At 48.2% G+C, this 16,363-nt stretch overlaps 1 protein-coding gene across 3 annotated transcripts in view; it reads right to left on the bottom strand.

Moving 5' to 3' along the window:
• Positions 1–16,363, bottom strand: part of Auts2 (activator of transcription and developmental regulator AUTS2) — a 1,095,788-nt gene that overhangs the window by 28,169 nt on the left and 1,051,256 nt on the right. The window contains exons 7-10 of one of the 3 annotated variants that reach the window (XM_075977650.1): positions 11,204–11,687; positions 8,420–8,667; positions 5,833–6,074; positions 3,983–4,027 (exon numbers count right to left, since the gene is read on the bottom strand). In XM_075977650.1, coding sequence (XP_075833765.1) covers positions 3,983–4,027; positions 5,833–6,074; positions 8,420–8,667; positions 11,204–11,687 — 1,019 coding nt within the window. The remainder of the gene's footprint in view (positions 1–3,982; positions 4,028–5,832; positions 6,075–8,419; positions 8,668–11,203; positions 11,688–16,363) is intronic. The other 2 variants (XM_075977660.1, XM_075977670.1) reach the window with 2 other exon arrangements.

The raw sequence follows: 16,363 nt of genomic DNA, 5'->3' as shown, positions 1-16,363 counted from the left end.
ACACAGAAGCTCTCCATGCACATCGAAAACAGGGGATGCTAAGCCCAACAAGACGCCCAGAAAATTACAAGTGAATTAGGAAAAAAAAAAAAGAGGAAAACCGAGAAGAAGAAGAAGAAGAAGAGAAGGTCTTTAGCAGGGCCAGGATTTCATATTGAAACTTGATGAGTTTTAAATGAATTTAGATGTTTGGTGGTTTGAGGAAAGAGACTATTCACCATCCTTGCTTCATTAGGCTGTTCTCGAAGTGGCACTTCCAGAGGACAATTTAATCCCCTCATCTAAAATGATGACGGATATTTGTGGAGGGTTAAATGACTCGGTTTACATTTTTAAATGGAACGGCCAATTTTCATAGAAAGTCTAAAAGGAATCATCTCATCTCGTTTCCCCGTTGCCGATCATTTGAAGCAACAGAGATAACACGGGAGTCCGGGACACCATGCTTTAATTAGAAATTCCTCCTGTCCCAGACCTTAGGTACGCAAGGCACCTGGTATTTACGCACGAAGCAGAAAGCCTTCTGGGCACTCTTCATGGTGTGGGCTGCTCAGGGAACAGGCGTGTGGGAGGCTACGGGAGGGGAGCTGAGCCCTGATGTGATTCTGACCACTCCATGACACAAAGATGGTGTCTAAGGAAGTGTGAGTCTTCCGGACTCAGCGGCTTACAAAGCACAAACAATAGCAGGAGAAACAAAACAAACAAGCTAGACACACAGCACAACCCACGGCAGCAGAAACGCGCCTCGCTCCTCAAAACATCTTATGTCTCTGACTCCATGATCAAACTATCCTACGATATTTAAGCAACTCCCCAGCCCCGCTGCTGTCTAGCACGTTAAAAGTACGGTAACAAGCTTTCCTTAACAATGCTCTCTCTAGGCTAGTTGTTTTCAGTAACGACCGAACTTCACTGAAGCCCCTATCTTCAGAGCGTAGGATGTTTTCCGTTGCTCTCTGTTTCATTTTGCTCTCCACAAAGATACCAAGAAGTTTTCCAGACTAATTGATATTGAGCGAAATCCACTTAAACAGCGATTGCCAGCCAAGTACCCTCATTTACAGCTACTTTTAAGTCTAAAATTGTCTTTCAGCTACTTGAGCGCACTGCATCTTAATTTGCCTCATAACGGCCTAGTCCCCAAAGCAGGGGAGACTACTTCATAGATTAGCCCCCATCGCTAATATTATGAAATATCTCTCCCCCAATACGCCGTCTAAAGCAGAGTAATTAAGTACATGCTGTATTAAAACGCTCAAATTTCTATGACTCTGCCTCCAAGTGGTCCTTTCCTCTCTAATGGTTACAATTAAAAAAGAAAAACGGGAGGCCCATTCCTCTCTCCTTCCTTCTGATGCAGACCCTCTTAGAACAGAAACACAGCCAACAGTCTGAATTGTCTCAGGCGTAAGACAGAAACTTCCCAGACACTTGGGCATCCAGACTGCTCCTCTGCCTTTAATCCAGGGACCCTCTGTGGCCTATGAGGAGGATGGCGCTGACACTTTGGTCTCAGGAAGTCAGCCGGGGGCCACCCGCTGAGCATAGGACACTTTTGTTAGAATTATTTCACTAGCTGGTCTTTCATGTATTTGTTTTCAATGTTTATTTTGTGTCTTTGTGTGTGCGTGCACACGCCAGTGAGCATGTCAAGAGATATCTTGTCTATTTTGGCTTTTTTAGAAATTTTATTTACTATTATTAGCGTGGGGGGCATGCTATGTTTAGGGAGGGTGCCAGGACGTGTATGTGTAAGTTAGAGAACAATGCTGATAAATTAGTTCTCTTTCTACCTTTACGAGGGCCCTAGGGTTTGAACTCGGGTCTCCAGGCTTGTGTGCTAACCATTCTTTACTCACTGAGCCATCTCCTCAGCCTGTCCGTCTCTCGCTGGGATGTTCTCTCTCACTACCCAACTGGGTAACCAGTAAACCTCAGGAATCCCCCTGTCTCCACTTCCCTAGTGCTGGGATTACAAGTGTGGACCATCATGTCAGGTCTTTTCACGTGGGATCCAGGGGTTGAACTCAAAACACTCCTGCTTGTAGGGCAAAACCTATATGGATCAAGCTTTCTCTCTGACCTCTGACCTTTCATTTAAATCTATAGAGCACCATGTAAGGACAGAATGTACCATCCGTGAGGCGCACTCAAGGAGGAAGTCCACAGATTTACCCAATTCTCATCATCGCTGCTAAAATGTTTTTGTGTCCCAGTGCTCAGTGGTCCAGGGTGGGGACTGAGTAACCTAAATATTCTTTTTTCTCTCCTTCCTAACTCTTTTATTCCTTATTTAAATTTTTCTTCTGTGGGTGTATACATACACATCTGTAAGCATAATGCCTGTGGAAGCCAGAAGAGGGCTTGTGTCCCACCCCCAGGTACTGGAGCTGGAGTTACAGGCAGTTATGAGCCACCCTACCTGGGTGTTGGGAACTGAACTCAGGTCCTTTGCAAGACCAGCAAGTACTCTTAACCAACCTGTCTGGCAGGGTCATGGCTGACCTCAAGTTCCCTATTCAGCTGAGGAGGGCCTTGAATTCTTGATTCTCTAGTTGCTACCCCCAACCTCTGGGATTTAGGCCTGGACTACCATGCCTGGTTTTGTTCAGTGCTGAGGATGAAGCCCAGGGCTTCTTGCATATTAGGAAACTGTTCTATATCTCTAGCCTGGCTAATTCCAAGAGCCCTTCCTTGGGTCAGTTCCAAAGGCCTCTAGAGAAGAAACACTTGGGACTGATTTCTAGTATTTTCTGGTCTAGTTATCTCGGCTATACTCTTGCACAGTAAGCAGTATGCACACATCTCTTTAAAGCTTGAATGAATCCGGCTTTTGCGGATGTGTTAAGCAGCATTACAGCCGGAGTGTTAAGACAGTGCTGTCTAATACAGCAACTAGCTCTGCACACTCTATCAACATGACGACAGTCACTACGCCTCGTTTTCGCTTTAAAAACACAAATTAACCAGGAAGCAGAGAGATGAGAGGAGCTTCAGGTCAAATTGACACAGTATTCACCGCATAATCAAACTATCACAGTCGAACAGGCAGATCGCTCTCTACACAGAGAAGCTCTTGTCTCTTACAGGGCTCAACCTACAACCCAGATCAGCACCAATTATATCCTAGCAAGTAGAATGGAAATTACCCAAAGCAGAATCACAACAATGACTGTAAAGGGAAAAAGAGCAATTTTTTTTCCCATCTTAAGGTTTCTGGGGTTGTTTGTTTGTTTTTGTTTTTCGAGAGAAGGTCTCAGCCCAAGGCTGACCTTGAATTCTGGACCCTCTTGCCTCTGCTTCCCAAATGCTGTGATAACAGGTCTGTGCCAACACGTCTAGCTAAGACCTTTTTAAAATTAGCTAACTTTTTTTTTATTGTTCAAATTGAAATAAGGTCTGGATAGCAATCTGACTATGTGGAAAAGGTGCTGTATTAATTCCAGAAGAGAAGAAAAATCCACTCTTTTTAAAGAGGCACGAGTCAAAATAAAAGGGATGGTTTCTTTATAGGAAAGAACTGAAATTTAATTCCCGGAGTCCTGTGTCCCTAGCATTTTGAGCGATGACTAAAATCTGCGATTTCATACTCTTCTAAGACAGCCACAGTTACTCTTTTGGACAGCCGTGTGATTTCAGCAAGTTCCGAGATGGGGCAATGCCAAGGACGCATGGTTGTGTGGCTTTTGTGAGACAGGGTCTCACAGAGCCCAGGCTGTCTTACGTCCTGACCCTTCTGCCTTCATTCTTCTAGCTCCCGGCTAACAGGCTGGCCACCACACACGCAGCAGACTTGCTGCTGACCATGAGATTCAGTAGATGATACTGCCTTGCCACCCAAAGCAAAAACAAAGAAAACAAAATGGCACACAAGCAAGCACCCTGAATGACAGGAGCGGTGGGGAGACTCTGTGGCAAGAGCACCGGAAATGGAAAAGGCGGACAACGAATGGGTAGGTAGCACAGGAGTAAGACTCACACTATGCCGGTAGAATGGGTCAACTTTGGTGGGGTATTTGTCAAACTGCAAAGGGATCAAAGCAAAAGCTAGTTACTTCAGCTGCATGTTCTGTCCACCCCTCCACTGGAGTGGACCCAGCAGACGCGCTTCTGTGTCCACCTCAGGGTGCACGACAAGCAGGTCTCCCAACAGGAAGTATCCAAAACGTAAACGCTGCGATGGGCCCACCCAGCGTGCCCCACTCCTCAGGATACCTTGACGCTATGCTATGTCTGGGGACTGGCACAAGGGAGATAGCCAAAGTGGAGAAAATAGGCCCTTATTCAGATAAACCAGGAAAGCGGGCATCCCATCCGTGCTCGACGCAAGGGAGAGTCATCTGTGAGGAGGGAATCTCAATTGAGAAAATGCCTCCAGAAGACGGGCTGTAGGAAAGTCTTAGGGCATTTTTTTTTAAATAAATGATTGATAGGGGAGGGCCCAGACCATTGTGGGTGGGGTCGTCCCTGGGTTGGTGGTCCTGAGTTCTATAAGAAGGCAGTCTGAGAAAGCCATGAGGAGCAAGCCAGGAAGCAGCATCCTCCATGGTCTCTGCATCAGCTCCTGCCTCCAGGATCCTGTCCATATGAGTTCCTGCCTGGATTTTCCTCAGTAGACTGTAGCTCTGGATATGTAAGTCAAATAAACCTTTTCTTCTCCCAAGGTGTTTTGGTCATAGTGTTTCAACCCAACAATAAAAAAACCCAAGACACCATCTACCTCATACCAAGAACTAACTCCTTATATTGTCATCTTTTCTGTGGCAGGAAAGTGGAAGATTCTGCTATATCCGAGTAATGTGTTACAGGACAAAACGAGTGATTTGGGGTAGGTTTTGTAGCCTTGTCTCTGGATAGGAAAAGTGTATTCTTAAAAGAAAAAAAAAAACATCCATGTCTGTGCGCCTGTGTGTGGGTATGCGCACAAGTATTCAGGTGCCCAAGCAGAGTAGAAGAGGGCGCTGGGTCCCTTACAGCTAAAGTTATAGGTGGTTGTGAGCTGTGCAACATGGAGGCTCGGAACTGAACTCAGGTCCTCTGGAAGAACAGCACGTGGTCTGTCTTAACCACTGAGCCATCTCTCCAGCCCCAAGTATCTCTTCAAATATTAAAGATTAGCAATATGAGATTGTGATAGTCATTGCTATGGGCAGGCCTCTCTCTTAGGATATGTAGAGAATTCTACGACAGCACCATTCATGGGTATCCCTGGTTTCTAAAACAAATATCCTATTTCTCCACATGTGTGCCAGACCCCAGACAAGGCAAAGTCAGGCTACGTCATTGCTGACTTATATCTCTGTGGGACACATCTGCCCCTGCTGCCTGCTTGCTCTCAGACGTAAAGTAAGTTTAGGGCACTGTGTCGTAACATAGAAAAACAAGAAACACGGCAGTTCAAGGAAAACAGGATCAGGGGAAATATACGATCAAGGAAGAGGCAGTACCCAGAGTGAACATCCTCCCAACAGGCCCTTTGCTCCCAATCTTTCCCAAGTATTTCTATATTGGTATTCAACACTCTTAGATCTGGGGACAATCACCCAGCATGCACAAGCAAACGTAATAACCCTTTCAGAAGCTTTCAAGGCTTCGTCTGAGTGTTTGGAAGGCACCCAGGATTAAATCTATCCATGGTGCCAATGATAGCCATCTAGGAAAATGCACCCACTCTGGGGCTCTAGAACCAGAGTTCATTGGGAAAGATGGACAAGACCCCAGGGACACCGCCTCCCCCTCCACAGTCCCCTCTCTCCATCCCCTCTCTCCAGGGTCTCCCAATGCCCATGCCAGCCCCCAAACCAAGCTGCATGCTCTACTTATCCTCACATTTCTGCCTGGGGTACGCACCATGGGAGGTGCTGGCGTCGGCATGATGGCGGTGGGTGGGATGGCGTGGGGGAACGGTGTGAAGGTATGCTGGTGCGTGTGCTGGTGTGTGTGCTGGTGCTGATGCTGGTGCTGATGGAACTCGGTCCGCAGGTAGGGCGGAGGGCCCAGGGATGCCCCTCGGTCGGCGCTCTGAGAGGCCAGGAAACGCGTGTTCAGTTCCTGCCTCAAGATGTCTTGTTCTGGAAAAGAAGGAAAGGGAGGTAACGATGGTGGCCCCTTTTCTTTCAGAACAGGACATCCTGGTTGCAGACATGTCCAGTGTGCATACCACATGCCAGCGCAGCACAGGATAGCTATGAATTCGGCCCGACACAGAATCATAAACTTATTTAACACATTACGAGGTTCTTGTTTTGTTTGTTTTTAACTGAGGGAGAGGCTTATGTATCCCAGAATGACTTGGAACTCTACACAGCAGAGAATGGCCTTGAACTCCTAATCCTCCTGCCTCTGCATCCTAAGCTATGGGATGTAGGCATGCAATGCTGTATGTGGTATTGTGTAGTGGTAAGAATGGAACCCAGGGCTTTATGCATCTTGGGCAAGCACTCTACCAACTAAGTTACATTAGTAACTGCAACAATGAGACTCGTGTGTGTGTGTGTAAAATGTGATTGTGTGGTTCTCCAGTGTGAACTCTATAGATGACAATATCATAATGTCAAAAGCTAGGCACAGTGTCTACAAGGACGAATGGAAGATGTAGGGATAAGGATACTTTACTTGGGGCACACAGGGGTGGAGCCAGGCCCTGGGATAAAAGGAGACAACAGGGGGAATAGATAGACTATATCAACGCTGGCTCTCGGACCATGTCAAGTCCGCTACCTAGTCTCTCAGTCTCAGGTATAAAAGCAAGCTCAGTCATTCTCAGGCTTGCTTGCTTGGTGAGTTCTGGACTAATGATTGTCTCAAAACAACAACAGGAACAACAAATGCGCGCGTGCGCGCGCACACACACACACACACAATCCAACTATAAACAACAAGAACAAGGTGGGTGACTGTGCCGAGGAAAAACACCCACAGATGAAATTCTTGCTTCTACTTTCGGATAAACATATATTCATGTACACACACACACACGCGCGCGCTATTTAAGTATTGTGGTACAGTGAGACACACCAGTCATTTATTACATATCTGTTAGCACCACTAGGTTCTCACGCCTTCTTCAAGGACTGGTATAGCTCACAAAGTGGTGTAACATGGCCAGACTAGATCAACATCAGAGCACAGATTCGGTTAATACAATTAGGAGAAAAGAATACTAAAATCTATCGCTAGGTCAGTTCTCTGTGTGTGTTTGTATTTGTATGCACGCGTGCGTTTGCACATGCACTCACATTTGCATGTGTGTTAGGCACGTGTATGGAGATCAAATATCAACCTCAGGTGTCATTCCTCAGTTGGGGTCCATATTTTTCTTTACGCAGTCATTTATTTTAATAGTTGCTTATTTGTGTCTGGGTGTGCACATCACCACAGGAGTGGGGTTACAGGAAAATTTGGGGGACTTCTTTTCTTTTTCCACCACAGAAGTCCTAGGGATGAGCCTAGGAGGTCAGCTGTTGTGACAAATGGCTTTACCCAAATCACTGACATCACTTTGGTGTATTGAGACAGCGCTCTTACTGGCCTGTACCTCACCAAGGTACAGCCTAGCTAGACAGGCTGGCCAGTGAGTCCTAGGATTCTGTCCGTCTGTCTTCCCAGCGCTGGGATCGCAAGTGTGCACCACCATCTCTGTCTTTTTTAGTGGGCTTTAGGGACTGAACTGGGGACCACAGCTTTGTACGTCAAGTCCTATACTGAGCCTTCCCCTAGCCTCAACACATCTGTCTCTAAAATTCTGGGGTACAGTGTCATAGAAGACTCCCTCCTGAGAGATGACTCAAGAGTTAGGAGCTCCTACTGCTCCTGTAGAGAACCCGCCTTTGCTCTAAGCACCCATGTCAGACAGCTCACAGTCAGATGGGATTCCAGATCCGGGGGACACCCTCTTCTGGCCTTTTTGGTTAGTCACCTACACACATGTGGATGTGGCACACGCAAACATACTACACACACACAAATACATCTATACACATAAATAAAAAATTAAAGTAATAAAAGAAATATAATACACGATAGAAGAGGGTTCTATTTGACAAAATAAACCCCTGTACCAACATGTGACCTAAAGGTCCTGGAATGACACCCACAGGCCTGTAATTGCTGTCACAGTTTAAATGTGTATCTCAGAGCACGTGCCATATGTGACATCTGATTTTTACTCAGTGGTGATGTCATTTAAAAAAAGGTGTGACTTAGATACTCCATTTTCTTGTTCAGCATCAAATTCACCATGGCTCTGCTGGGCAATTTAGAGGCTTTGCTGAACCTCAGCCACAAAAGATTCAAAGGAGACTCCAAGAACACACCCAAGAGGGGTGAGAATTGTGAGGTAATGCCGTCCAGTGGTGAGGTAACTGGCAAGGGGCACCAGGAGTATGGGTGTACCAATGAGATTGGCTCCTCTTACCTGAGTAAGTGCTCCCTGCGGGATGCCCGGGCACCTGCAGACTTCCAGACGTCAGCGGTGGGGGAGGAGGCAGAGCAGTGGGAGGGGCAAACATATTGGGGTGATGTGAGTGGGCAGGGGGCTGGAGGGTGGGCGTGAAGCTGTGCAGGGGGCTGTGGTTGGGCAGAGAGAGGGGAAAGGGAGAAGCCGAGGGATGGTGGGAGATGTGAGGAGGGGCCGGTTGGGTCTTGGCTGGAGTACTGCTTCTGCTGTTAGAACAAGAAAGAAAAGAGAGAACGTCAGCATGACTTTTGCATCGTTCAGTATTTTTCTCACTATGTAACAGAGGGTGACCTTGAACTCACGATCCTCATGCACCCACTTCCCCAGCCCTGGAATCACAGTTGTGCACCACCACGTCCGATTTATACCGTGCTGGGGATGGAAGCCAAGATTTCATGCCCACCAGGCAAGTGTTCTACCAAACGAGGTATAGCCCCAGCTTTACTTTTCAAGAAGGAAGTAAGGAAGGAAGGATAGAGGGAGGGAGGAGGGAGGGAGGGAGGGAGGGAGAGAGGAAGGAAGTCCTTGCTGGGCTGGAGAGACAGCTCAGTGGGTAAAGGCTCTTGTCAACAGTCTCACTTCCAGAGCTCAATCTCTGAGACCCACATGATGGAAAGAGAGAACTGAATTTTACAAGATACCCTTTGACCGCCATTCCTGGCATGTATGTGCCCACACATACAAATAAATATATAAATGTAATTTAAAAAATCCTACTCCCTGCCTATAGCCATTCCATATGCCTGCCTGACCCCTTCCTCTTCAACCATGTTCCCTGGCACCCAGAAGCCCTATGAACCACAGATAACTGTGCCACCATGGCTAATGGATACAGAAGCCAGGACCCAAACAGCGGTGCACCACCCTGGCTACTAGATACCGAAGCCAGGACCCAGCATCCCTGTGAACCACGGACAGCTGTGCACCACCCTGGCTACTGGATACAGAAGCCAGGACCCAAACAGCGGTGTACCACCCTGGCTACTAGATACAGAAGCCAGGACCCAGCAGCCCTGTGAACCACAGACAGCTGTGCACCACCCTGGCTACTGGATACAGAAGCCAGGACCCAGCATCCCTGTGAACCACAGACAGCTGTGCACCACCCTGGCTACTGGATACAGAAGCCAGGACCCAGCATCCCTGTGAACCACAGACAGCTGTGCACCACCCTGGCTACTGGATACAGAAGCCAGGACCCAGCATCCCTGTGAACCACGGACAGCTGTGCACCACCCTGGCTACTGGATACAGAAGCCAGGACCCAGCATCCCTGTGAACCACGGACAGCTGTGCACCACCCTGGCTACTGGATACAGAAGCCAAGAGCTACTGCTCTATTTCTGGATGCACCTCCATACCCTGCTCAGATGGCTCCTCCTGCCTCAGTGTCAGGACCCCTCTTTTCTCTGCTGCAAAAATTTCACACTAGCAGTTGAGCTAAGAGAATAGAATAAAGTGACTTTCTGAGTCCTGCCCTCCTGACACTGTCACTTTGGCAGCACAAGTGAGGGGTCGGGCTAGGTTGGGCTTCATGTCCTGTGACGTAACCAACCGTCTGGGCATATAGGTGAGACTTTACCCAGATTAGGTGAGCCGAGTTGGGAAGACCCACCCTGACAGTGGGCAGCACCATCTCATGGAATGTGGTCCTGGACTGGCCAAAAAGGAAAAATCGGCCTGAGCACCAGCACCCATCTCTCACTGCTTGGACTGTGGATGCCACGTGACCAGCTGCCTCATGCTCCTGCCGCTGTGCCTTCTCTGCCACGACAGACTGGACCCTCAAACTGAGAGCCAAAAGAAACCCTTCCTTCTTTAAACTGCTTCTGTCAAGTATTTTATCAAGAGCAATAAGAGAAGCAGCTCACACCACTCTTGTGGTTCAGAGGACCGTGAGGTGGACCTGACCCTGCGCAAGCAGCACAACAAACGAGTCCCTAAACCATCAAAGTTACACAGTGACGAAGATGGAGCCTGGGGACAGCGGTGGACCTAGAATTGGGACCCTGCAGGCTGATCTCTCCCTCTTCTTTGTAGACTTATTTGAGCAACTCTGTCAACTTCCCTTGGTGAGGCCGGAGAGTCAGAAGGAACTGGGCTCTCCAGCAGGGATTTTCTCTCAATAGAGCTGGGTGACCCACAGCAGGAGAAAGAACCTAAGAAAAGAAACCCTAATTCCGAGGGCCCTAGGTCTCTGGAAATACCAGCATGGCTTCTTAAAATGTGCGCCCCACCTGAGGCCCGGGCCGGCCTTCTCAGGCCTCCTCAGACTCTCTTGGTGAAAAATCTTCAGGTGTGCCTCAGCTTGCCTGCCTGCCCTCAACCCTGCCATCCACATAGCTGTCCTGGTACAACCTCCAATTTCTGCCCATTTGTTTGTTTCGAGACAGGGTTTCTCTGTATAGCCCTGGCTGTCCTAGAACTCACTCTGTAAACCAGGTTGGCCTCAGACTCAAAGCAATCCACCTGCTTCTGCCTCCCGAGTGCTGGGATTAAAGGCACGTACTGCTATGCCTGGGTCCTTCTACCTTTTTTGTCTGAAGCCACCTTCTCCTCCTTCCTATATTACCTCAAGTTCCTGAAGTAATTTTACCCCACCCTCACACCCTACCAATGTCCTTAACACCCAACCCAAGAGACCCATTGCTTGAAAACCAGGACCAGCTGCAAACACACAATCCTAATGTCTCCAAGCTCCTGCCCGGCGACCCCTGTCCCAGAAAGATTAGGGTCACTCACCTTAAGCTGTTGAGGCTCAGGCTACTGCTGTTGTAGGCCGACAGTGGCTGAGAGAGGCTCTGGGAGAGGTTCTGGGAAGAGGGATGGGACTGCACAGGCGGAAGAGCCTGCGGGAGCAGATGGCTGGGGGACTGCGGCCTGGGCGGCCGCTGCACCTGAGGCTGTGGGGCAGGCTGCAGCTGGGCTTCTGGGGGGCCTTGGGCTGGCTGTGTACTAGGAGGAGGAAACTGGGGCGGAGCCTCTGTGTGCTGGACCAAGTCGGGGTCTGGAGAAGGAATCTGGAGCTGGAGTTCCGCCTGAGGCTGCGACGGTAGCTGGGGGAGCTGAGGGAGAGAGTCTTTGAGCACCACGGGTTCAAAGACGGGCTCTTTGCAACAGTCCTGGCTCTTCTCCTGGCTTCTCTCTAGACCCGAGATCTTGGGGACAATTGGTCCTGCATCTTGGTTGTCGTGTTCGGGCAGTGGTCCAACACCTAACTCTGGATCTGAACGGGTGAGAGAAGAGACAAAAACGGGGGACTGTGAAAGAAACCAAGGGACAGAGGACAAGCAATCTTTAAAAGGATGAAACATTCCCAACAAGACTCCAAATCTTCCACCGAGCACCCCGATTCCCATAGTTTTTGGTAATGTACACCGTTAGTAACTTCAGCTCCCTGGGATCCAAACCCCTTGTCTAATCTCTGGAGGCACCAGGCACAAATGTGGGGCACAGACATACATGCGTGGAAAGCAACCAGATGTGTATAAAAAATACATAAAAATGAAAAAATCCTAAAAAGATAAGTAACACAAATAGATAAAGAAAACAGAAGAAAGATACCACGTGAGTAAGTACTTCTGTATGTGTCTGGAGAGGAAATCAATGCCAATATTGTCTCCAGTGAAGGCTAAGAAGAGACTCAGGGGTACACCCCCTTGGCTAGAATGCCACCTCCCCCGGCTAGGGGCCGGGCTGTGGCTCAATATAGAGCACCTGCCTTGGAAGCCCTATCGAGGGGCTAAGGGTATAGCTTAGGGTGCACGAAGTTCCATCCGCAGTACACTCAAACCAAACAAACAGAACAACCCAGTGTGAGGCTTGAGGGGAAAGAAGTGGTCATCTAGTCATTGGGCCATTCGGTAACGGGAAGTCTTGTGATTGAAACTCTGTCACCATCTAGAACCTGTTCTACAGGCTAGCTGCACTGTGGCAGGGCTCCGTGAATGCTCGCTCACCTCGCAGGGACAAGGCCCCGGGGTCAATCCCAAGCAGAAACCAAAAGATCCAAAGACCGAAAATAAAAACAAGGATCCTTTTTGTAGTAACAAGTATCATGTAATCCTTTGGAATTTTCTTGTTAGAGGAAATTACGGGGCCTTTAAATTTTTGGTTATGTAGCCTAAATATTTTCAAAATGTAAAAAACTACAAATAAACAAAATGAGAGAGAGAGAGAGAGAGAGAGAGAGAGAGAGAGAGAGAGAGAGAGAGAGGAAAGAGAAAGAGAGACAGAGGGGGAGGGGAAGGAATCAAATATCTAAGAAGCAGTTCTCATTAGACAAAGCCACCTTCTAGGAGGGGGGTTTAGAAATGTGTACTGTGCTACTAGGCTGTGGCATTACTGGCTCTTTTAAAACCGAATTTATTTTTATTTAGGTGTATATATGTGTGCCTGTGTGAGCACAGGTGCCTACAGAAGCCAAAAGGGGGTTGTCACACATCTCTGCAAGCTGGACTAGCAGGCTATTGTGAGCGAGCCTCCCGATAATGGTTGCTTGGGAACTGAACTCTGGGCCTCAGGCTCCTAACCACTGAGTGACCATCTTTGGGCCCCCATTACCGGTGGTTCAATCAATCGGATTTACAACGATGGGAGGAGCAAGGCAGCACACTGCCTGTTAGCTTTCTAGTCCTCACTGGACATGGCACAGCTGCTAAGACCCAGAACTGGCCTCTGTTTGGCATAGTTTTATTTACACAGAATTTCTGGAAATGGTATCACCGTGTTTTGTGTCATGCCCCTATCACCACCCCACTACACATATTGTTTTGTTTTGTGTTTTTTAATATCATATCTCTTCGTAGCCCTTTGCTGACCTCAAACTCAGTCATCCCCCTGCCTCAGGCTCCTAAGTGCTACAATTACAGGACCGTGCCACCACACTTGACCTTTCTATTTCATACTTAGAGCCTCACCAGGAGCTGTTCAGTACTTGAAGCAAATCATATTAAAAACTGGGGAGGCTGCCCAGGGTACCCATGATGGTTAACCTTGACTGCCAAGTCCACAGGATCTAGAACCGCCGTGGACAAACCTCTTGGCGCGTCTGTGAACTCTAGAGTAGGTTTAAAAAGAACCACCATCACTCTGGGCAAGAGCCATCCGGTATTTGGAGATTCTGGGCTGAATGAAAGGAGAAAGCGAGCTGGGCACTAGCATCCACCTCCCTCCGCTTCTCCACTGCAGAGGCAGTGCGCCCGATGGCTTCACACTCCTACCACTGTGTCTTTCCTGGCTCGACTGGCTGTATCCTTGGACTGTAAGCCACATAAAGCCCTACTTTCTTCAGTTGCTTCAGTTAGGTACACCGTCACAGCAGTGAAAAGGAACTAATACAGAATCATGGGTTAGAGTTGGGACTTGGCGCATGCCTTTAATCCCAGCACTTGGGAAGCATAGGCAGGCGGATCTCTGTGATTTTTTTTTAATTAATTAATTTATTTTTTAATTGATAAAAGAAGAATAAAGAAAAAAAACAAATTTCCACCTCCTCCCAGCCTCCCCTTTCCCTCCCGTTCCTCCCACTCTTCTCCCCCTCCTCCCACTCTTCTCCCCCTCCTCCCACTCTTCTCCCCCTCCTCCCACCCCTCTCCCCTTCCCCCCATTCCTCTCCCCCTCCCTCTCCAGTCCAAAGAGCAGTCAGGGTTCCCTGCCCTGTGGTAAGTCCTAGGTCCTCCCCCCTCCGTCCATATCTAGGAAGGTGAACATCCAGACTGGCTAGGCTCCCACCAAGGCAGCAGATTGCGTAGGATCTTGGGGGTGGGGTGGGAAGGGGGTAAGGGGAGATGGGGAGAGAAAAGGTAGAAGGGAAGGAGGGGGGACTTGGGGAAATAGGAGGATCGGGATAAAGGAAGGTTGGATAGGGGAGCACAGAACCACAATTCTTAGTTAAGGGACCCACTTTAGGGTGGGCAGGAGAATTGACCCTAGAGGGGCTCCCAGGTGCCCAAGCTGAGGTCCCCAGTTAGTTCCTTGGGCAGCTGAGGATAGGGAACCTGAAATGACCCCATCCTAGCGCAATACTGACGAATATCTTGCATATCATCTTAGAACTTTCATCTGGCGATGGATGGAGATAGAGACAGAGACCCACACTGGAGCACTGGACTGAGCTCCCAAAGTCCCAATGAGGAGCAGAAGGAGGGAGAACATGAGCAAAGAAGTCGGGACCACGAGGGGTGCACCCACCCAATGAGACAGTGGAGCTGATCTACTGGGAGCTCACCAAGGCCAGCTGGACTGTTACCAAAAAAAGAATGGGATAAAACTGGACTCTCGGAACATGGCGAACAATGAGGGCCGATGAGACGCCAAGGACAATGGCGCGCAGTTTTGATCCTACGCGATGTCTGTGATTTTTGAGGCCAGTCTGGTCTACAGAGTGAAATAGTCAGAGCTGTGTAGAGAGATCATGTCCCTCCCCATCAAGAAAGTTTGAGGCCAGCTAGTGCTAAATAGACAGAAGTTAAATCAAAACAAAAATAACCCAACCAAACCAACCCACACAAAAGCAAAACAAAACAAAAACCCCAAAAGATTGCATTTGTCATGGTCCCAGGTTATACAATCATCTGGCCCTTTTTAACAGCTTACGTTTATTAATTTAGTGGTTGGAGCATGCCACTCTGCATATGGAGATCAGAGGACAACTTCTGGAAGCTGGTTCTCCAGAGACCTGCATGATCTACCACATGCATCTTGGGCATGAAACCTAGGCCACCAAGCTTCGCTAGCAAGCACCTCTACCCACTGAGCCATCCAGCTGGCCCACACTGACCATAACATCTTCACTGTAAGCACACATTTCCAGGCTTCCAAGTCTGTTATGCCATTATAAAAAATTACTTCTCTGTAATTTCGTCTTTATTTTTGAGACAGGGTTTCTCTATGTAGCCTTGGCTGTCCTGGAACCCGCTCTATAGATCAGGCTGGCCTCGAACTTCAAGCTCCAACTGCTTCTGCCTCCCAGTGCTGGGATTAAAGACATGCACCACCAGTGCCTGGCTACAAAATCTTTATTACAGCACATAAAATGGTACAAAGTTGAGGTTTGATGTTTTCCCCTGATGAACTGCAGCATGTCTACAAGTCCAGCAATTTACTGCTGGAAGTAACGACCTGCAAGTGTCCTATGAAAATGCAGCAAGTCCTGTGAGTGCATTCTGCAATGTACACCACGAAGGAGAAGGAAGCGCTCAGTGTTTCCACAGCAGCTGCAGGGAAATGGCAGAGCCAGATGTGGTGGCACACGCCTGTGATCCCAGTACTTAGGAGGCAGAGGCAAGAGGGTTAGGAATTCAAAGCCAGTCTTGGCCATGTAGGGAGTTGTAGGCTAGCCTTGGCTGAATAAGATCCTCTCTCAAAATCGGACAAGGTAACAAACAGAAACCACTTGAAGAAAACTAAGGAACATAATAAAAAAAAAAAACCATTGTCATTTTGGTCTCAATGCCGAAATTATTGGTGTAAACATATATGTGTGTGCACAAGCTGACAAAACCACACAGCAAAACATGGTTCTGAGCCTATGATTGCTTTTTTCTTAACGTCTCAATGTTTCTGTCATGAAAATGTATTACTAGACAAGAACAGAGAAAGGAGAGAATTACATTTTAAAAAGGGCTCCGTCGCCCTCAAAGAATACACTGCTCCCAGTCTTAGGATTATCACCTAGTGAATAGATTCCTTTTATTTTAAGTAGGCTACCAGAATGGCTCGGTAGCTAAAAGGCGCCTGCCACCAAGCCTGAATTTGATCCATGTTGTAGGATACAAGCAACATCTGTAGGCTTTTACCTGTAGGTGCCTTCTGGTCACCACACATAGGTGATGACGTGCATGGACAAGGACACGCACACAAACACAAGCATCAAGGGTGACTTCTGTGGCTTACTGAAAC

This window comes from Microtus pennsylvanicus, chromosome 1, assembly GCF_037038515.1.
Source record: "Microtus pennsylvanicus isolate mMicPen1 chromosome 1, mMicPen1.hap1, whole genome shotgun sequence".
In the NCBI taxonomy this organism is placed as follows: domain Eukaryota; kingdom Metazoa; phylum Chordata; class Mammalia; order Rodentia; family Cricetidae; genus Microtus; species Microtus pennsylvanicus.
This window is presented reverse-complemented; position numbering and strand designations above follow the sequence as displayed.